The 22,473-nt window shown below is 38.7% G+C and overlaps 1 protein-coding gene across 2 annotated transcripts in view; it reads right to left on the bottom strand.

The window, feature by feature from the left end:
- Nucleotides 1-1,179: 1,179 nt before the first annotated feature.
- The window catches only part of dnajc16 (DnaJ (Hsp40) homolog, subfamily C, member 16), a 31,304-nt gene continuing 10,010 nt past the window's right edge, over nt 1,180-22,473 (bottom strand). For both annotated transcript variants that reach the window (XM_060851849.1, XM_060851847.1), the window contains exons 7-16: nt 22,157-22,261; nt 20,752-20,910; nt 20,125-20,255; nt 18,888-19,071; nt 17,047-17,235; nt 11,498-11,574; nt 8,965-9,045; nt 6,163-6,273; nt 5,176-5,346; nt 1,180-4,590 (exon numbers count right to left, since the gene is read on the bottom strand). In XM_060851849.1, coding sequence (XP_060707832.1) covers nt 4,164-4,590; nt 5,176-5,346; nt 6,163-6,273; nt 8,965-9,045; nt 11,498-11,574; nt 17,047-17,235; nt 18,888-19,071; nt 20,125-20,255; nt 20,752-20,910; nt 22,157-22,261 — 1,635 coding nt within the window. In that variant the 3' untranslated portion in view covers nt 1,180-4,163. The remainder of the gene's footprint in view (nt 4,591-5,175; nt 5,347-6,162; nt 6,274-8,964; nt 9,046-11,497; nt 11,575-17,046; nt 17,236-18,887; nt 19,072-20,124; nt 20,256-20,751; nt 20,911-22,156; nt 22,262-22,473) is intronic.

Genomic DNA, 22,473 nt, shown 5'->3' with positions numbered 1-22,473 from the left:
CTGTTTCATAGCATTCAATGAGAAATATTTTGGGATCTACACTGCCAATTCCCTTATTGTAACTTTTGACTTTCATAATACGAATAAACAGTGATGATTTGTTACTGGGATAGCTTGTAATCAAGTGACTCTGAAAATAAATTAATCTTTTTGGTCTTCACAGATCTCAAATGATTTCACGTTATTTATTAAAAGCTGGGACTCACCCTATTAAGACCCCAGGTGTGATCACAGCTTACAGGTCATAGTAACAAAAGGTTGCGATTGTGAACAATGCCTTTAGATTAGAGTGGGATAGAATGGACAAGGATTCTTGCTACATAAATCACATCAGAGTCTCAGAGGAAAAGTGAGTGGAAAGAAATGAGAAACAAGTGAATTTCAACCTGAAATTATGGAATCAACAAAAGACTAGGGATATGTCTGAAAAGAGGGAATTGTGTAAAGATAGGTGGATCTTTCTGTGGTTTGGGTCGTCACTCATTGCAGCATGGGATAGGGTAGATTTGAAACTTGGCATTGAGAGTTAGATTTTTTAGATTTAGATTACTTAGTATGAAAACAGGCCCTTCGGCCCAACAAGTCCACACCGACCCTCCGAAGAGCAACCCACCCAGACCCATTCTTCACCTAACACTACGGACAATTTAGCATGGCCAATTCACCTAACCTGCACATTTTTGGACTGTGGGAGGAAAATGGAGCACCCGGAGGAAACCCACACAGACACGGGGAGAATGTGCAAACTCCACACAGACAGTTGCCTGAGGCGGGAATTGAACCCAGGCCTCTGGCACTGTGAGGCAGCAGTGCTAACCATATAAGTACACACATCGATCCTGGCTTCTTCGCTGGGTACTATTAGCTTAGCTATAATTATTTGCAATACAAATCTGTACCTAGCAGGTGGTTATGGACCACGAAGACACTAATATAGCTCATTTGTCCCCAGAAGATGCAATTACACAGCACACGTTCACTGTCAAGTTATAAACAATTTCTAAACTTTTATCAAATTTCTCTCATGTTTGAATATTACGAACACAACCCTCAATGTGGCTGTGACATATACAATTAGCTAAAGCACATTAAATCCTCACAGATGTATAATGTACAGCTGTAAGGGCATCAGCTTTGCAACTTCTTGCTTTATGTTAATGTTGAATGCAACTAAACATGTCTGTGAATATAAATTTTATTCTAATTTAAAAATGCCTACAGGTTGCATGTTTAAAGTGACATTTAGTATCAGAAACATTCAGCAGTGCATACAATAAACTGACAAAGGTGGAAATCCCAATTTAACAGCATGTTGCAAAATTAATCAGCTTTTTCAAACTCATTTTGTACAGATTCAGTCATTGGGTGAACAAGCAAACGTACCAGCCAGCTTTTTCTCAATGACACAACAGATGGTCCTCGGTTACTACCCCTGTTCGTTGCTGAGTTAGCAGATATTAGTAAGGGAAAAATGAGGGTCATAACAATTGACTCGAGTCCTGAGGTTTAACAGGAAGAAAGAACATAGTCAGAGTTCCTAGTCACCTATGAGTGACCATAGTTTAAGATGTTGAACAAGGACAGGATCAAATTTGTTCTTGCACAGAATGGTGCCAAAGTATTGGAAGGCTTACAGAGCCTGGGGAAGCCTGACCCTATGAAAAATGGAAGATAAGAAAATTGGAAATAACTGTTCCAAATGGCAAGTTCCGTGGCTTGACAAACACAATCTTGGTTAATGCCAATGCAATGAAATCTCCAATGAAAAGGTAATATTACACAATCACACCCTAGTTTCACAGATGCATCTATCAGACATACATATAACACACACTCCAGTCTACACTGTACACAACTTCCTGTCATTAAAGGCAAAAAGAACCTTACAAACATGGTCTGTGACCTGATTAGCTGAGGCTTAACTTCAGGATTCTGATTTCATAAAATTACTCCAATTGAGTAAAATAATGTTTCCAGCAGCTTTTACTTTAAGAGAAATCATAAATATTGATAATTTTGAAGAAATCTGGTTAGTATGAGTAACTGCACAGAGAATGGGTTAAATTGGGGATTTTAAAAAAAACACTGCAAATCTTGGACATTTGAAGTAAATAAGATGCTCAAACTACACTTACAGTTGAACGAAAGAACATGTTGATTTAGAAATTGTGGGCACAATCATCTCTTTGCAGACAACAGCACTGTACACTTTCCCAGGCAATGTGGGACTGGAGTCCATGGTAAGTTACTTTCTTGGTTGGGCTAGACATCTATGCCCTTGGTTTGGGTTTCCCAAACTGAGTTGGTTGGTCATGAGCTGCCTCAGGGCAAACTATTCTTGGTTGGATGATCTTAAACAGGTTATAGATTTCTTATTGCACAAAGTCAAGTCCTATCTGAGTACAGAGCAGCTCTCTCATTACAGAGACAACTGGTGGTGGCTTAACCTGAGGGTCACTGTGCAGCTGGTGAGCAGAGAGTTTGAGAAGGACAATCTTTCGTGTAACCTCAGGCAGTGTGGGAATTGAACCAACACACTATAGACCAGCTGTCAACCAACTGAGCTAACTGACACCCTGAACAGATAAAACATATTTGCTGTTTGTGCCCAACATGACTGGCAGTGCACTTACAGCCACAATTGTGTATGCCTTCCAACCACCATAATGAAATCTTAACAGTACACCAGCATCCAAAAAGGGGAGTTGAGCATACTGACTTGTGGTCACTCTTACCTTCCCTTCCCTATCAGATGTTTATCAATATGCTGTGCAATTTCAGTATTTTCTTCCTTTATTTCAGATTCCACTCTCTTGCTGTGACAGGCTATACAGACAGCAAATGAAGCCAACTATATACAAGTCTAAACTTCTAACATTTAATAAATACATTAAATAGTTTATATTAGTTGCATTAGGTACTTGTATAAGCAACCAAACACAGTTGTTTCAGAAAGGTGCAGAGTTCGTTATTTCGTCCATTGGTTAATATTTATGGTTCAAGTTTGCCGGCACCTCATCTAATCTAGGAGTCATTAACTGTGTCTCAACCCTGCTTTGTAGATATTCTTCAGCAATTTGTAACCCAGTGTCCTGCCATTCAGATTAGAAAAACAATTTTTTTTAAAAAAGATTGCTGGCAAAGTGCTTCTCAGTACCTTAAATTACGTCACCACAATGTTGCACTAAGCCATGTGGATCAGAAAATTCAAACCCCGGTCTATCCTAATCTTATGTCAGACATTTCTGGTTGGATGGGGGGGGGGGGGGGGGGGTTCAAGACAGCCTCACAAATGGCATCATTGCAAACACTGTGAAGCATGAGAAAAGTTAAAATCCTTCCAGGCTTCCACTTTTGATCACTATCTATTCACTGCTCCTGGAAAGTAAGTGCACGTGCCTCTGGACATCAGATAAGGATAGCAGCTGTGATATCCCAATAATAACAACATCTCAAGTGATAACTCGGAGTACTGGAACCTGAGCAAATGTCATCATTCTGAGGAATTGACAGAGTAAACCAGAGCCAGAATACAGCTGAGAAATGCAACAGTCAGCAAAGTAGAATTTAGAATAAACTGTTGCGCATAACCTTGCAAAGGTCAATTCCCAGTACTCAATTTTAACACAGAGGTCAGGTTTTCATTGCTGAGAAGGCAGAATGCTTGTGGTAGAACTCTGAAATCTATGTTTCTTTCCTTCCCCAAGGTATTGTGACAAAATATACATGCACAAGCAAATGAAGGAGTTCTGTACTGGAGGAAGGCAGGGCAAGGAAGGTCAGAGAAACAAAATCTGGAGCTACAATAATTCAAGTAGTATGCAATTTTGTGTGTAGTCAGTGACATAAACTCCTTTGTTTCATTGCCAATATCCCATCTGAATTTAAATTCCACTTGTCTACCAACTCCTCACTTGTTAATGTGCAAATTAAGAGAGATTTAACTCTTTTTTATCCAGGCAATTGAGATTTGTGTATACACAGTTTTCTAACTTGTTGATTTACCTGGTCCTTTTGTTTCATTTTACATCGGCTCTTTGAGATCTAAACAACAAGACTGAGAAAATATTCTGGAAAAATAATAGAGCTGTAAATTCCTGCTGTATCCACATTTGGCTCGGGTGCATTTCAGCAGAAAATTCTACCAGTGAAACTGTAGAACATCAGTGAAGCTCAGGCCAACAGGGTACATAGTATCGTTGCAGAATCCCTTCAAGCAGTCTGTCCATCCAGAGGTTAAGTCCGTTGAGTAGTTGTTTGGTCCGTTTCACAGATAAATTGGAGCTGGGTTTCGACTGATGTGGGCTGTCTGTTTCCATTGCTTCATCTGGCCCTTTCCTGCCTTGTGTTGGTTCCAAGCCATTTAGGATGCCCCTGTTCTCAGTTCCATTACAGAGTTCAGGTTTGAATAAGCAGAAGTACTTCCTGTGTCCGTTTAATGCCAACACATAGCCAATGTAGTTCTGGGTATGGTAACTTTCATCTTGTGGACTGGAAATCGGAGCAGGATCCTGGGCAAACTCTAACAAATCCACCAGCCACCCACGATGTTTTGACAAGTTTAAAAAGGAGAAGTGTAGTGATTTATTCCTACGGCAAAAATGGTTTTAAAATGTAGATTTTAATAAGTTCACAGAACTTGTGCAGTAGATTTCATTAAGACAAACATTACTTTCAAAACAAAGATAAAATCCAAAGTAAAAATATTAGAAATTTAAATTAGAAGCTATTGCATTTTGAACAAGGGTGTGCTACCACCTGTGTTTCTTCTATCACTTACTAAAATAGATCTTCCATCTTGCTGCATATTTCCATTATTTCCTTTTATTTATAGATTTATATATGAATACACTTCACTTTTTTAATCAATAGTACTAAACTGAATCATTGCGACTAAATAGTTAATTATTATTAAAATTATGATTTTGTTTGTTTAAACAGAGAGAAAACTGACTTAAGATTCTTGATGAGAACCCAGAGATGCTTTCTGTGAAGTGTAAATGGTATACCTTCAGAATCATCTGCATCATGCTTAGTTTCCCTCTATCTGTAAATATCTAATGTAGCATAGAGTAAGAACTGCACTGGGATCTTCTAATTCACAATGTGCAGCGTATGTCAGTTTTTCACAGCAGAATCTCCATGTGATATCCTTCTACCCCATACGGTACTCACCAGGTAACAGGATATACTTCATGTGCGAACTTCTGAATTAAAGCATCCTTTGTAGTATCAGTGACCACAACCAGTACATTGATGTTTCCAGGCATTAACCGCACAAGATTACTGTTATAGTTGATATAGGTCAATTCAGTCACTTCCACAAAATTCTGCTCTGGGGACCTACTGCATAAAGAAAGGATTCATTATTGATCTATCCAGTGAAATCTTCATTTCTTACATCTGACACATCCTTCTCATACAGCTTAAATAATCCCTGCCTGTCAGGTAGGTTTCTAGAATAAATGCCTAGAATAATGGTGACGCTTTAAGACTTCTGATATTCAATGTTACTAGGTCAAAATGCTTGCTCTCTCTCCCTAACACCTGAAAGGGAATAACTTCACTAGATAGACTACAGTACTTCAATTCAGCAACTCAACAATTTTTTCAAGAACATTTAGGAAGTAGCAATAAATGCTAGCCATCTATAAAGGAATAAATTTACTCAATTGCCTTCCATACCATATATAGATTCATCTAGCAATTTTTGAGAAGATATGTAGCTCAGGTTGATGATATGTAAGTTAGATCGCTAAGTTGGAAGGCCTGTTTTCAGACATTTTGTCACCATGACTAGGTAACATCATCAGTGAGAGTCTGGACAAGGGATGTCAATATGTTAAACAGCTTGGGGAACTTTGAACACAAAAAACTGGTTCTCTCCTTTTCCTGCATGAACCAATGAACTGCACTGCACATACATAGTATGTATACCACCTTTCTTGTGAATACATAGACAAACTTCAGGGCTTTGAAACAGACAGTCAGAGCACCTAACAGTGTGAGACTATAGATTGTGACTTAGATTATATTAAATGCATCTGACTCAGAGAGGCTGGTTGGGTATAATGCAGGCCAGTAGCCCCAGGGCAACATGTCAACAACAGACAGAAAAATATGCAAGTGAATTGTGGAGGTTGACAGCTGAAAGAGCCATACCTTAAGTTCCTGCTGGTGTTGATTTGCTGCTTTTTTGTTTCCTGAATCTTATCTGTTGCTGGTTCCTGTTCTTTCTCAGATTCAGACCTGCTCTCCAGGTCACTTGGTTCCCTGAAATTGTTGAAGGAAATTAAATTGATCTGCAGAAAACTTGCTCCTCCCTATCAGCAGGACACTTTATCACTTCCCAGATTATACGATGTTTTGCTATTTATTTCCATCATCATTGGAGATCAATTACTTATTATATCCTGCATCAAGCACGCTTGTCAAAATTCAATACGTCACATATTCATGTCACAATTTCAGCGGTTGATTCAAAAATCATATTTAGCAATGAAATTCACCTGAATAATCATAAAAAGATCAGCTTAATTTATATAGTACCTTTAAAATATGCAATGATTCATAAATGATTCTAATGGCAGAGGTATGATCAGCCCTCAATGGGTGCTAAGCAAGTTTTGGAGGTAACAGAAGGGGAGACCAAAAGCTTCTTCAAAATAGGTGAGTTTAAAGAAATTTTACAGAAGGAGGAGAAACAGGTACAAAATTTCCAAAAGTAAAATACTACAATTTGGGGGGCTAGACAAGTCATGAACAGAAGACATGGTGCATAAGAGAATTTATTCAGAGAACAAGAACAGTAAAAGACAAACTGATCAATCAATGCTAGCCCACCAACAGAATTTAGTCAAGTAGCAGGATTAAAGGTTATAGAAGTTGGGAGCTCACAGCCACAAAGGATGGAACTTTAAATTGACAGAGGTGGGGGTACAGGATCCAATACATTCAGTGAAGACTGTTTTTGTTACCTATCAATCCAGTGTGGGTTAAGAGGCCTACCAGGAGAGCAAATCTATAGTAGAAATAGTTAAGTCTGGTAAAGAGAGGATCCAGGATATAGATGGTCAAAAACATAAATGCAGACAGGTGATATTGGTCGCTTTTGTGATACAAAGGAATATTTGTCATGACAAAGATAGCTGAACCAAATAAACCTTTCTACCTCTGTATTTGCAAAACAGTAAGATTAAAAATGAAGACCCCCCCAATAATTACTCAAATAATTCCGAACCCGACTTTTGAATAGACTTTGCAAATAATTAATTCCATCCACCAGTTTTATATCTTAAACAAAAGATTAAACAATTTATTAAATACACAATAACTTTAGCAGCAAATATTAAACAAGGTAATCTGACTAACGTCTATATGCTTTCAACTCAGAAAGTATGTTTTCAGCCCCCATTTGCACAAAAATAGACAAACAAACAAATAAACAAACACAGTTAAGACATACATTAAACAAACAGAATTGGCCACATGATTTAAATGATTTTGACCATGTGTTGTTTCACATGCATAGATGCTGGTTGCTTTTCTAGAAACATTGATCTGGGTCACTGTTTCAGTTCACTCAGGTAAAGTTGTAATACTTCTAAGTCTACTGTACGGGCTTCTGGAAGCTGATGTGGGTGATAAGGCAGGAAGTTTTCAAATCTTCATGCTGTTTTGTCCTCCAATAATGTTCAAACACAACTCCAACTCAGGTTGTATTCTGATAAACTGAAGGTCTTTTCCAAACGCCTCAATTACCATTCAAAATCTGCCATCTGATTGAATATTAGATTAGATTAGATTACTTACAGTGTACTTACTTCGGCCCAACAAGTCCACACCGATCCTCCGAAGAGCAACCTGCTCTAACTCATTCCCCTACATTTACCCCTTCACCTAACACTATGGACAATTTAGCATGGCCAATTCACCTAACCTACACATTTTTTGGACTGTGGGAGGAAACCGGAGAACCCAGAGGAAACCCACGCAGACATGGAGAAAATGTACAAACTCCACACAGACAGTCGCCTGAGGCAGGAATTGAACCCGGGTCTCTGGCGCTGTGAGGCAGCAGTGCTAACCACTGTGCCACCGTGCCGCCCATAAAGATAAGGTCACATTCAGATGTGCTGGAACCAATTCTCAGGTATGACCTTGTTAATAGCAAATTTCTACTATGTGATTAAACACAACGCTCTTCCTAGAGTCGTTTTGTCTGTGGGAACCCTTTTAATCAAGTATCAACCTGCAATTAGCCTCCAGGCATGTCCTCAGAAACAGTTTGGTTTGTTCTTTTTCTTTTACCGTGAGCTGTTTCAAGAAGTCTAACTCACAGCAAGTCCTATGCAGCAATCACTCCTGTGCTCACTCACTTACAAAGTAAGGACCAGAAACATCGGGACCCTTGGAATTAACCCTAACAGTAACAAACCGAGTGCTCCACTGCCATCAGAGGTCGGGAATTCAAGCATTTTGAGTCTATAGCTCTGCCCTGCAATGAAACTCAACCTTTCTTCAAGTACCTCTCCCCTCACATGCAGCAGAGTCTGCAGAATGTGCACTGGATTTATTAGTCATCTCTCAGCCTATCAAAGCAAGTCATCCTCCCCAAAAGATCTTCTGTTGTTCTCTCACTTCCCTTCTTGCGTGCTGCTTCCGCAAGTCACTTAAAGACCGAGGACAAAAATGAATAGAACAATGGGTATCTTTTGGATATTTACCCACCATATATTTAACATACAGCTTTGCATGAAGCTCCAATCCTATCTGAAAAAAGAACAGACAGAAGCAGCAAGTCCACCAGCATCATAAACAGAAAAGACAGGTTTGTGTTACAGGTGAGTTTCTTCAAAACTCCTATTCTTCATTCAAACCATGAAACATTTATTTTCTTTCAAATACTAATAGACCAGCCCTGATCTTTTTTTTCTTAAATCTATAAATCTCCACATTTCTTACCCAAAAGCTTGAATGATGAATGCTCCAAACAGAATGAAAACCACAGAGAAAAGCAGAGAAATCAAAGGCATCATTTCCTTCCTGAGGCAGAAAACGGAAGTTAATACAATGTAGTTATTTTCTGAGTCATAATAAATATTCTTAACAGCAATGATCAGCTGGTGCAGAGAAATTTTAAAACAAACAATCACTAAGCACTTTGGGAGAGATACAAAAATCCAAAACCACAACATTCAACTTGATATGGACCAAACAATTTACAAGGATGTTGCCAGGGTTGGAGCGTTTGAGCTACAGGGAGAGGCTGAATAGGCTGGGGCTGTTTTCCCTGGAGCAGAGGCTGAGGGGTGACCGTATAGAGGTTTATAAAATCATGAGGGGTATAGATAAGGTGAATAGTCAAGGTCTTTTTCCCAGGATAGGGGAGTCCAAAACTAGAGGGCATAGGTTTAAGGTGAGAGGGAAAGATTTAAAAGGGACGTAAGGGGCAACTTTTTCCATGCAGAGGGTGGTGTGTATACGGAATGGACTGCCACAGGAAGTGGTGGAGGCTGGTACAATTATAACATTTAAAAGGCATCTGAATGGGTGAAGGAATATGAAGGGTTTAGAAGGAGATGGGCAAAATGTTGGCAAATGAGACTAGATTAATTTAGGATATCTGGTTGGCATGGACAAATTGGATCGAAGCATGTTTCCATGCTGTACATCTCAATGACTCTAAGTCCTTAGTGTGTGACAGCAGTGAATGTTTTGAGCAAGCCAAAGGCAAGTTTAAACTCAAAGAAACAACAAATTCAAATCCACAACTTTGAATAATAGCAGCACCCAGCACCAAGGCAATGCAACAATGGACAACAGCACTGATCCCGGCATAAAATTCTCAGCGAAAGAATGTCAACCTTAACCTTAAATCCAATTTTTTCCTTTAAAATGAAGCCAATTACTTTTTTTCTATTACCAAGGTTAAAAGTGGATAGTATATTTGAAAAGAATATAGAAAAAGAATAAAAGAAGTCGTGATCAATTCGGGAATAACAGTCATGTTGAACCAAGCTCGGAATTTTAAACTGAAGAGAGCAATCTGGATGATGAATTATGAAATAGAGGAAGTTCAGTGTGACTCTCAAGAATATCTACCCATCAATCATTCTGTCCATTTCAGACAAAGAAGGGATGGCATGACGAGTGTATATATAGGGTCAATTCGACAGGTTGTATTTTTGGTTTCAGCCATGATCCCTTTGAAGACTTTGATCTTTGGCGTGGTATAATTCATACAGACTGAATGCTGGGCCTAATTGTTTGCCTAATTCACGTGTGAACCTCCACAGTGAATATCATCAAATTGCTCTCAATGCTTTTTTTCAGACTTCAAGTGGCAACAACAAATTGTAATTAAATAGCATTTTGAATGTATTAGAAGTTCCAAGGCGAGTCACTGGAGTATATAAAGGTAAATGAGGCACACAAGGAATATTAAGTCAGAAAACCAGAATCTCTCTCTAATCTCTCTGTGGGTATGCCTGCTCATTAAAGGTCATTATGGTTGTTGGGGTGATTTGAGAGAGTGGGCCATTGCGAAGACAACACAATGTGCACATGTGTGAGCCTGTATTACACGTGCACAAATATGAAGTCTGGATGCAGACATCATGGGACATGCATCTCGAATACAGGACAGTCCTATTAAATGGAGGTTGGTTAGTTCTCCTGACAAAGAAATTGGCTTTGAGAAGCATATTAGAAGGAGGAGAGGTAGAGTAGTTGTAGGTTTTCAGGTAGAAAAATCCTGAGATTAGGGATTGGCACCAACTGTGAAGCAATGGAATTAGAAGAACACAGGTTTCTCAGAGGTATTGGAGGCAGGAGGCTCTTGAGGGATGTGAAAAATGGATGTAAATTTTAAAATCACAATAGGTACCAGACTGTGAATGTAGATCTGAAAATGTGTTGCTGGTTAAAGCACAGCAGGTTAGGCAGCATCCAAGGAACAGGAAATTCGACGTTTCGGGCCAGAGCCCTTCATCAGGAATTCCTGATGAAGGGCTCTGGCCCGAAACGTCGAATTTCCTGTTCCTTGGATGCTGCCTGACCTGCTGTGCTTTAACCAGCAACACATTTTCAGCTCTGATCTCCAGCATCTGCAGACCTCACTTTTTACTGTGAATGTAGATCAGCAAGCACAGGCTGGAGACATACATAACTTGGTGTAAATTATTGTATGGGAGGAGGGGGAGGACAAATTTTCCATCATCTCAGGTTCATGGAGAGTAGAATGTAGGAGGCCAGCTAGGACTCTAATGAAATAGTGAATTCTAGACACAACAATAGCTCTAACAAAGACCTGCTGTGAACTTCCAGCAATGTCTGTATTTCAGATAGCTAGAATGTGAGGATTTGCATCTTAGTTCTGGAATACTTTTCTCACAGCTCAGTGGCATGTATTCAATTTCTGACAACTTGGGTTTTCTACATGTCAGGGTACAAGAAGATATATTACTGATAAATGATATTGTCACCAGCTACAAACCAGTTCTGAGTGAACCCAGATGCCCAGATTTGAGATGCATAATCTATTATGGCATTCATCCAGCGAAGGAGAAACATCTGCAGGGAAAAAGCAATGAGTTCAAATTTTATATGGCATCTCAAAATGAACTAACACTGCAACTTCTTGCTGCACAGGCATAGCAAAAGTCAACCTGAAGCTGCAACAGCAACTTATATTTAAAGATTTGTCAAACCTGAACATGCACACCAACTAAGTGAATTACAGGACAGTCAATTTATTGATAAGTCAGATTGAAAGAAGTCACAAACTGAACTTTGAGACACTATACAAGACACTAGACAAACTATGCATACAAAATTGTGAATAGTTTTCATCCCTCAGGAAAGATATACTGGCATTGCAAGTGGTTGGAGTAGATTCACTACGTTGATTCTTGGTGTGGAGGGATTTTCTTGTAAGGAGATATTGAGTAGATTGGGTCTGTACTCTGAGTTTAGAACAATGAGAGGAAAACTTAATGAAACATGCAAGATTCTCAGAGGACTTGATAGGGTAGATACAGAAACATTGTTTCCTCTTGTGGGAAAGTCTAGGACTTGAGGGCATAATCTAAGAGTAAGAGGTCACCTTTTTAAAACAGAGATGGAGGAATTTCTTCTCTGATTGTCATAAATCTGTGAAATTATTTACTGCAGAGAAATGTCAAGGCAGGATCATTAAGAATTTTTAAGGGCGAGATGGACAGATTTTTAATCAGCCAGGATATAGGATTCTTAAGGGCTTAACAAAGTAAATGCTAGAGGATGCTTCCTCCCATGGGAGTCTAGAACCAGAGAATTAAAGGGCAACAATTTAAGAGTGAGATGAGGACAAATCTTTTCCCTCAGAGGGAAAAGTGTCTTTTTGGAAATCCTTGCAACAGACAGAATCTTTGTGCATATTTAAGGTTGAGAAAGATAGGTTCTTGATCAGTTGGGGAATCAAGGGTTATGGGGAAAAGGGCAAGAAAGTGGACAGACCAGTTAAGTCCTATTGAATGGTGGAGCAGGCTTTGGGGCCGAATGACCTACTCTTGCTCCTATTCCTTATAAGTGCTATGTCAGGGCAACAGAAGTACAAATCCAAAAACTTGTATCATACAGAATGATGATTCTTCAAACAATATGATTCAAGATAAACCTAAACTTCTCAAACTATAGTTCAATAAACAAATGTTCATAAATTAAGTAAAACTATTCATGATTAGGTTGTATAGTTTGAGGTTTCATGTCTGCCTCCTCCCCCTCTTTCGACTGGTTTCTGTTTACAAGTCATCAGACACTGACACTTCAAAATTTAAGCATTATTTTCCATGTACGTTTAACATTCCTGTTGCACAATTTAAAACCCGACAGCCGACATAACTAATTAGGATCACAATTGACAAAAAGTAATAATGGACCATTACAACTTACCAGGAACCAAAGAGAAATAGAGTGAAGAACAGCTACTTATGAATTCTTTGAATTAACTGTAAACATCATCTGTTTTTATAAATTATGATTTAACTATTCAGATGACAAAAGTCATTTCATCACATTTTCCTGAGGGACTCTAAAAAAAACTGGGCTAGAAAACTGCAACAATGGAGGAAAGATTGGATAGAATGTAGAACATTACAGTGCAGGGCAGGTCCTTTGGCCCTCAATGCTGAACCTACCTGTGAAACCAATATGAAGCCCATCTAACCTACACTACTCCATTTTCATCCAAATGCCTATCCCAATAGCCATTTAAATGCCATTAAAGTTGGCGAGTCTACTACTGTTGCAGACAAGCTGTTCCATGCCCCGACTACACTCTGAGTAAAGAAACTACCTCTGAAATGTCCTATCACCCCTCAATTTAAAGCTACGTCCCCTCATGCTAGTCATCACCATCCGAGGAAAAAGGCTCTCACTGTTCACCCTATCTAACCCTTTGATTATTTTATACGCCCCAATTAAGTCACCTCTCAACCTTCTTCTCTCTAACGAAAACAGATTCAAGTTCCTCAGCCTTTCCTTGTAAGGTCTTCCCTCCATACCAGGCAACATCCTAGTAAATCTGCTCCGAACTATTTCCAAAGTTGGACTTGTTTACCTTAGATCAGAGAAGGCTGAGGGATGACTTAATTGACACGTACAAAATAATGAGGGCTTGGACAGTGTAGACAGGGAAGGCCTGTCTCCATTAATGTAGAGTTTGCAGTTATTGTTAGAAAGATTAGAAGGGAAATAAAGAAACAGCTTTTAAACCCAGAGGGTGGCAGTAACTGGAATTCACTGTACAGTTTGGTGGTTAGAATAAAAGTCCTCAACCTGTTTAAAAGGAACCTGGATCTGTACCTGAAGTGCTGTAACCTGCAAGGTTACGGAACAGCTGCTAATAAAAGGAATGCCAATGGATGGCTAGTTCAGTGAAAAGATTATGGGCTGAATGGCCTCTTCCTATGCCATAACTTTTCTGTGGATCTAACTGAACACCTCCTCAGAACTCCATTTAAAGGCTCCCTAGAGTCAGTGCTATAGTTATAATTATCCCAATTTGCCTGGAAGTCACTTGGATTAATATTGGATCTCCTGGACACCATGGCTGACAAGCTTGGAGAAAAGCATTCCAGTTCATGACAGTGAATCCTCAACAGCCCAAACTTGGGATATATGTAAAATGTATTACATGGTCATGTGACCACATTTTCAACAGGTAAGACAAAGGAAATCAGGGCTTGATGGGATCTATCCCAGGATATTAAAAGGAAGCAAAAGGAGGAGATTGCTGAAGACTTGACAGAGACCTTTGCATTGTGTTTACCCACAGGCAAGGTCTCAGAAGATTGGAAATAGCCAATGATGTACCTTTGTTTAAGGAGAGCAATACAGATAATGCAGAAAATTATACTTGCATACACGGTAGGGAAAAGATTCTTAGGGATAGAATTTAATTGCATTTGGAAAAGAATGGGCTTATTAGGAATGGTCTGCATGGCTTTATGTAAGGAAAGTCCCGTCTCTCAAACTTGATTGAGTTTTCTGTGGAAGTAACAGAGATGATTGATGAAAGTAAGGTGGATGTTGGACTTTACCACAGCATTTAGGAAGGATGTTGTTAAACTAGAAAGGGTGCAGAAAAAAATTATAAGCCTTTTACCAGGACTGGAAGATTTGTGTTATAATTGTGAGAAAGGTTGTCAAAGGATACAGTGTGATTTAAATAAGTTGGAAAGTGTGCAGAAAATGGTAGATGGAGTTTAAATCAAGACATTTGAGAGATGATGCATTTTGGGAAGTCAAATGCAAAAGAAATTTACAGTAAATGGCAGGATCCTTAGGAGCATCATTACACAGAGGAATCTTGGGGATCAAGTCCATAGGTCCCCGAAAGTGGCAACACATGGATGTGGTGGTAAAGAAGGCATATGGCAAGCTTGTCTTCATTGGTTGGGGCACTGGGTATAAAAGTTGGCAAGTCATGGTGCAGCTGTAGAAGAATGCGTAACACCACATTGCAGTATCATGTGCAGTTCTGGTTGCCACACGAGATGAAAGGACGTGGAAGCTTTGGAGAGGATACAAAAGAGGTTTAACCAGGATGTTGATTGAATTGGAGTGTTGGAGTGTATTAGCTAAAAGGAGGTTGGACAAACTTGGACTGTCTTCACCAGAATATCAGAGGCTATGGGGCAACCTGATAGAAATATATAAAATTACGACAAGCATGACTTCCAAAAAGGTGGAGGTGTCAAACATTAGGAAGCATAGATTAAGGTGAGGGGGAAAGATGTGTGAGGAAAGATTTAGTTTTTTCGCACAAAGGGTGGCAAGTTCCTGGGATGCACTGCCAGAGTAGGTGATAAAAGCAGATACGATAGCATAATTTAACAGGCTTTTAGACTGACTATGAACTGACAGAGAATAGAGGGATACAGACCACATGCAGGCAAATGGGATTAATTTAGAATGGCATCATGGTCAATACAGGCATGGTGGGCCAAAGATCCTGTTCCTGTCCTGTTCTGTTCTATTTACAAACTGCACTGATCATCATGTGCCCAATTTGTCAACTGACAGAGCTCCATGATTAGGTCCAACTACATTGACAATCCTAGCTATAGTATTTACCCAACATTATGGAATATTTAGTCATCACCAATTTCACCTGGCAGTAGATTCTGGCTGATTACCTCAACATTAATTAAGCTTAAAAATTGATGACGCAAAGGTACTACATAAAACATAAGAACTAGGAGCAGGATTAGGCCATCTGGCCCTTCGAGTCAACTATTTCACTGGGCAGGGAATTCCATAGATTTATAACCCTCTGGGTGAAGAAGTTGCTTCTCAATTCAGACCTAAATCTTCTCCCCCTAATCTTGAGGCAATGCCCTCTTGTCCTAATTTTACTTGCCAGTGGAAACTACCTATTCCCTTCATAATTTTACATGTTTCTATAAGATCTCCCATCATTCTTCTAAATTCCAATGAATATAATCCCAATCTACTCAGTGTCTCCTCATAAGCAAACACCCTCGACTCCAGAATCAATCTAGTGAACCTCCTCTACACCCCGTCCAGTGCCGATACATCCTTTCTCAAGTAAGGAGACCAAAATCGCACACAGTACCCCAGGTGTGGCCTCACTAGTACCTATACAGCTGCAACATAATCTCCCCTCTTTTAAACTCAATCCCTTTAGCAATGAAGGATAACATTCCATTTGACGTCCTAATTTCCGTTGTACCTGCAGACCAACCTTTTGTGACTCATACACAAGGACACCCAGAGCCATCTGCATAGCAGCCTGCTGCAACTTCTTAGCCATTCAAGTAATAGTCCTTTTTATTGTTACTCCTACCAAAATGGATGACATCACATTTATTAAGATTGTATTCTACCTGCCAAACCTTTGCCCACTCACTTAAAGTATCTCTGTTCCTCTGCAAAGTTTCACATTCCTCTGCACACTTTGCTCTGGCACTCATCTTAATGTCACCTGCAAATTTTGACACACTACATGTGGTCCCCAATTCCAAATCATCTCTGTAAATGGTGAATAATTGCGGTCCCAATACTGCTCCCTGAGGCACCCCACTAGTTACTGATTGGCAACCAGAACAGCACTCATTTACCCCCACTGTTGCTTCCTGTTAGTCAACCAATCCTCAATCCATGTTAATACTTTACCCGTACTGCCATGCATCTTTAACTTATGCAGCATCCTCTTGTGCGGCACCTTGCCAAAGGCCTTTTGGAAATCTAGATATGCCACATCCACTGGATCCCTGTTGTCCACCATGTTCGTAATGTCCTCATAGAATTCCAAAAGATTAGAAAGCACGACCTGCCCTTCATGAACCATGCTGTATCTGCCAATGAGACAATTTCTCTCTACATGCTTTGCTATTTCTTCCTTGATAATAGACTCAAGCATCTTCCTCACAACAGATACTGTTTCCTCATTTTGCTCAGATTATTATTCCAACAGCTAATGATAAATACAAATAATGCAACAAAAATTAATCCAATCATTTGTGCAGGTAAAATACTTACTGGTGCAAATTCATCATTTAGCTGAGGTAACACAACATCATGAGGGAATATTGTGTGGCCTTCCATTCCAATTAATTGAGTCAGCTCATTAAATAATAGCATTTTGTCCTCTTCATTTCCATTCCATCCATGTTCAAGTAGTTTGTAGAACACTTTACCATGAATGCTACTTCGCTGTAGGATCACAACCTGTTAAAGTGTTTTGTTAAAAAAAAGTGAGCTCTTAGAAAAAACACATGATTTGTAAAACTGAGAAAGCGAAATGCACAGAGTTCAATTAAAATTAGAGGTACTTGATCAATGCTAATTTTACAGCAAGCAGTTCTGTGACTGATCCATGGTAAAGTGATGAAAGATGTTTTCCTGTCCCTGTAATGTCTTCTATAATTTAATTTGATTGTTTGCTTAGAAGATATAAACTAACAAACTTCATATCTGGCAAAAGTTTTGGCAGGAGCAATTACATGATACTACAGAACTTGCACTGGTAAAGAGGTCAAGCTTAGAAACTTCAGAAACCTCATTAGAAAATGGTGGCATAATTTCAGATACTTAAAAAGGGAAGAATTTTCTTGAAACTAGAAAGACTTCTAGACTAGATTAGAAGATCATTTCAAACCCAAGAAACAGGTGGCCAAGTAGCTTCTCACATAGGAGCTGCGAACTGACGAGCAAAAGTGCATAAATACAAGCTATTTCAACAGTTTTCTTGCATGATTCCAAGATTGGAATAATTTACTTTGATACATTATAACAATGATAACATTTCAAAAGTGCTTCACAAACTGTGAAACACTTCAGGATATCCTAAGGATGCGACAGGTGCGAACAAGATATAAGTTCACTCATTCCACATCTGGGATAAAAAGAGTTTTGATTTTGCAAACATTATCAGAGATGAAATGCCTGAAAAAAAATGCTTAAGAAATTGGCTTGGTGTAGATTAAGCTGTATGGCTTGAATGCTCTCTATTCATTCTTCGGAGGTAATTTCTCCTGTTTGAATACTAATTTGTTTCATTCAATAAACAACCTTCATATGCACTCATGAAATAGTTCAACCTCTAGCAAACATGAACAAACATTTTAGCAATATGTGTCCAAACAAAAACCTGTCCAACTTGAAAAGAACCTTTATTTTCTGTAGTGAATATTCATCTTCAAATGCATGCTCAAGCAAAATATTACCTTTCGATATGCCCACATCTCAATGCCCTTAGGCCAGCATTTATCCCTGAATGCTCTCAAGGAATTAGTGGTAGCTGCCTTATTGAACCACTGTGGTCTATGTAGAGTAGGTATACCTACGGTGCTGTTTGCTAGACAATTTCAGGACTTTGACACAACAAGAATGAATGAATGGAATATTGTTCCAATTTATAGACATATGTTTTGGATGTAAAGTTTGCTCGCTGAGCTGGAAGGTTCGTTTTCAGATGTTTCATCACCATACTGGGTAACATCATCATTTAGCCTCCAGTAAATGATATATGTGACTAAATATACTGATGGTGGCAGTTTTGGACAAATATTTTAATATTTCTATGACAGTGTGTCATTCATTATTTTCATAATAGCTTATTTATTATAAGCAAATCACATCTTTGTTCAAATAGCTAGCTGAGAAATCTCAGCCAAATGAATTGTGTCCATTCATCACCAATGACTGTTTGATATTAATTGAACATAGAAATGCAAACAGCTCTCCCATCACTAGATAGTTGGTTTTGTAACTGGAGTTGTGTATTCTGTTAAGGCTAGAGGCTCATGCAGAAAGAAATGACAAATAGAGGCATGCCTCAAGATATCTAGTTTAAAATTGGACACAGTTGTTCTACTCACATTTGGTTCTGGACTGTTTTGCAATGCTGGTGGGAGCAAGGCATTAACAAATGCTTGCTGATGTTCAGGATAAACGTAAACAAATTTCATAGACTCTTTTGTATTTACAGATGCGAATGACACAAAGGAGTGATACGGAGCCTGCAACTCATCTTTCTTTTGAATGATTAGCATGACGCAATATCTGGAGAAAAAATTCAAGTCAAATCATGCACATAAATCACCATACATTACAAGGCCAAAATAACATTGCCAAATGAAAATTTAACCAAGGTGGTAAATAAACTAAGTACACAAAGAAGAATATATTTACTTAAACTTTCAAACAGATATGGCAAATCATAGAGTTATTTGCATCAATAAATCAATTAAAACAAAATACAGCTAATACTGAAAATAAAAACCAAAATCCTGGAGAAACTCAGCAAGTCTGGCGGCATCTGTGAAGTGAGAAATGGAGTTAAGGTTTTGCAGCCAGAGGTTCTTCAGAAGTCAATCAATTTGAGATCCAATAACGCTATAACAACAGAAAGATTCTCAAAATAGTCGCAGTTAGACAAAAAATTGAAGATACCGGATACCAGATGACTTTGCCAAAAGCATTAATCAATGCCACCATTGAATGCACTTTTCCACTGCAAGTAGAGAAGATGATCTTTTTTGGGTCAAAAAGTCAAACCTCAAGTATCCATTCTGCAGTGGCACAGTAAGTATACAATACTGATTTACATGCAGTATTCCAGTCGGTCTTGGTCGGTCTTGATTTACTTGTGGGAGTAGAAAATCAGTGCCTTGAACACAAAATCTAGGCTGACACTCAGTACATTAATGAAAGAGTGCTGCACTGAGATGTCATCTTTCAGAGGAAATGTTAAATGCAGCTATACTTTCCCTTTCAATTGTACTTAACAAATCACATGGAACTATTTCAAAAGAAAAGCAGGTATTCTCTTCCAGAGTGCCCTGCTCAATACTTGTCTCTCAGTCAATATCATAAAAGCAAACTATCTAAACACGATCACATTGTTGCTTGAGAGGTTTTGTTGTATACAAAATTAGTTTCCACATTTTGAAGTGCTTAGTTGGCTGTATAGGATATCCTGAAGCCTGCAAAATTTCTTTGTACAAGGTTTTCCTTCTTCTTTATTAAGTAGCATCAGGCAAATTTATTCAACTTACGTAATGGCCAGCATCGAAAGAAAGTTAACCAATCATTGCTGCAAGACTGGTCACTTACCTTCTCTGACGACGGTACTGTTTCAGAGGGCACAGCTCCTCAAAGAGTTTCTGGCTTGTAAGACGAGGAACCAGTAGGAATTTGTTACCAGAAATGAAATCATCTATTATTTGTTTCTTCATTCCTTTAGGCTGTAAGAAATCATTCAAAACCATGAGTTTTTAATCCAGGCCCAGGAACACAAATCCATTTAGAGTTTAGTTTGAATGATTTCTCTTTATATTTCATAGTCACTTTGTGTTATGTAGCCATTATCCCTCTTTGAACTTGCACAATAACAGGGAGTGTCAAAAGCTTACTCAACCAGAGAAGAAATGGATAGGGATTTCTTATAGATAAAGGATGGTCACATGGGTGTGATAGCAGTGGCAGCCAAGACTCATGGGGTTATATTTTGGTTTTTGTCAGTATTTCAGGAAAGACAAATAATGAAACGAAATGAGGGATTTGATTTGTGGCTATAATGTATTTTATAGAAGTGAAAGGCAACTCTTTAAAGACTAATTTCAAGGTAACGTTTGGGATTATTCTTAACCTTTGCTCTGTAATCTCAGGAGGTTGCACCATTTCTCCGTCAACATCATTCTGAAAAGAAATTCAGAAACAAACAAAAAATACCGTACATACCTGGATGCTATCAGCTACCTTGTCGACATTCTCCTTAAAAATCATTATGGTAGAGGTGTAACCATTTATGCTGCAATGAGTCAGGATTTCATCAGTCAGTTCTATCCCAGTCTGCACAGCTCCAAATTTTACATAATCTTTGAACTGGAAGGCAATCAGCTTTGGAAAGAAAAACATATGTCAAGAACAGCAACTTAACCCATGTTTGTCTACATTAACCAAAAACAATTAATTGCAGTAAAAACAAAAATGCATTTTGATAACAATCTAAGTGTTGAACAAAAGCAATTAAAACCCAGAGCCTTCAACAGTGATTACAATAATTTTTCTTGAATATTGAATAATTCTATGACATAACTAATTTCAAACAGCACTGCTCAGACAAATTTAGAGAAAAGAAGCGTATTTTAAAATTAAAATATGAAATGCTTTTTTATTTAAAAAAATGCTTTTAGGTTTACAGGGAGAATCTTCAAAGTCTAAAATCAGTTGTTAAAGTTGTAAATGGCTCATTAACAATACTTGTGATTTGCGTTTACTAAAGTGGCTTGGATAACAGTAGCGGTGGCTCAGTGGTTAGCACTATTGCCTCACAGCACCAGCGACCCATGAGGGCGACTGTCTATGTAGGTTTCCTCCGGGTGCTCCAGTTTCCACCCACAATCCAAAGATGTGCAGGTTAGGTGAATTGGCCATGCTAAATTGCCCATAGTGTTCAGAGATGTGTGGGTTACGTGCATTAGTCTCGGGTAAATGTAAAGTCGCAGGGGTAGGGTCCGTGTGGGTTGGTTTTCAGAGGGTCAGTGTGGACTTGTTGGGCCGAAGGACTGTTTCCACACTGTATGGATTCTATTACTGCAACTTAATGTCACTTCCATCAAAAGTGCAAAGGCAATTCAGTGTGGTTGTGGTCTGTAATTAAAAATGAACATAAAGGAAAGCTGATCCCATCAGGTGATGGCGAAAAGAGAGTAGAGAGACAAACATATTTTAGGTTTTAGGCCAAAGTTGCAGAGATGGAAAAGGAGGAAGAACTTTTGTATGTAATGATCTAGAACTCCCTGTTTGTGAGGTGATGGAAACAAAGACGATCAATGGTTTTGAAAAGGAAATTGGAGGGCACTCGAGGGAAATAAACTTACAGGCATTTGAAAACAGGACTGCTCTCTGGGGAGCCAACATGACCTCAAAGAATGAATGGTCTCCTTCTATGCCTTAATGAATATATTTTGAGATTTAATTAAAAAATAACAGCAGTAAGACCATATGGGAAAAAAAGGATTTATCAAAACATTTCAGCGTAATGTAGATTCTGGTAGACTCTCAGTAGAAAATAAAGCTATATACAACTTCAATTTCACCATCATACCCTGCAATTCACAATATAGGGCCCGAGATGCATTACCTTGTACAATAATGGCACCACAGACTTCTGGTGAAACATGAGTGCACGTGGCTTGTTGTCTTGCTCCCATGAAGACAGGAAATGTACATAATTATTGTTAGTTACCTTAAAAAAAAGTGACAATTATTTTGTTAAATGATTAAATTCCAAGATATTGGATCCCTATTCTCCATTTCCGTTATTTCATTCTAGTTTGACAATTGTAAGCTAACATACCATCCATAACTAAAGTGCAAAAGGTGAGAATTCAAACCTTTAGGTTTGGGTGCAACACTCTTGCCTCAGAATTGCAAAGTTGTGAGTTAAAGCCCCATTCA

Source organism: Hemiscyllium ocellatum, chromosome 37, assembly GCF_020745735.1.
Source record: "Hemiscyllium ocellatum isolate sHemOce1 chromosome 37, sHemOce1.pat.X.cur, whole genome shotgun sequence".
NCBI lineage: Eukaryota > Metazoa > Chordata > Chondrichthyes > Orectolobiformes > Hemiscylliidae > Hemiscyllium > Hemiscyllium ocellatum.
The sequence above is the reverse complement of the archived record's forward strand: the minus strand, read 5'-3'. Positions and strand labels throughout refer to the sequence as shown.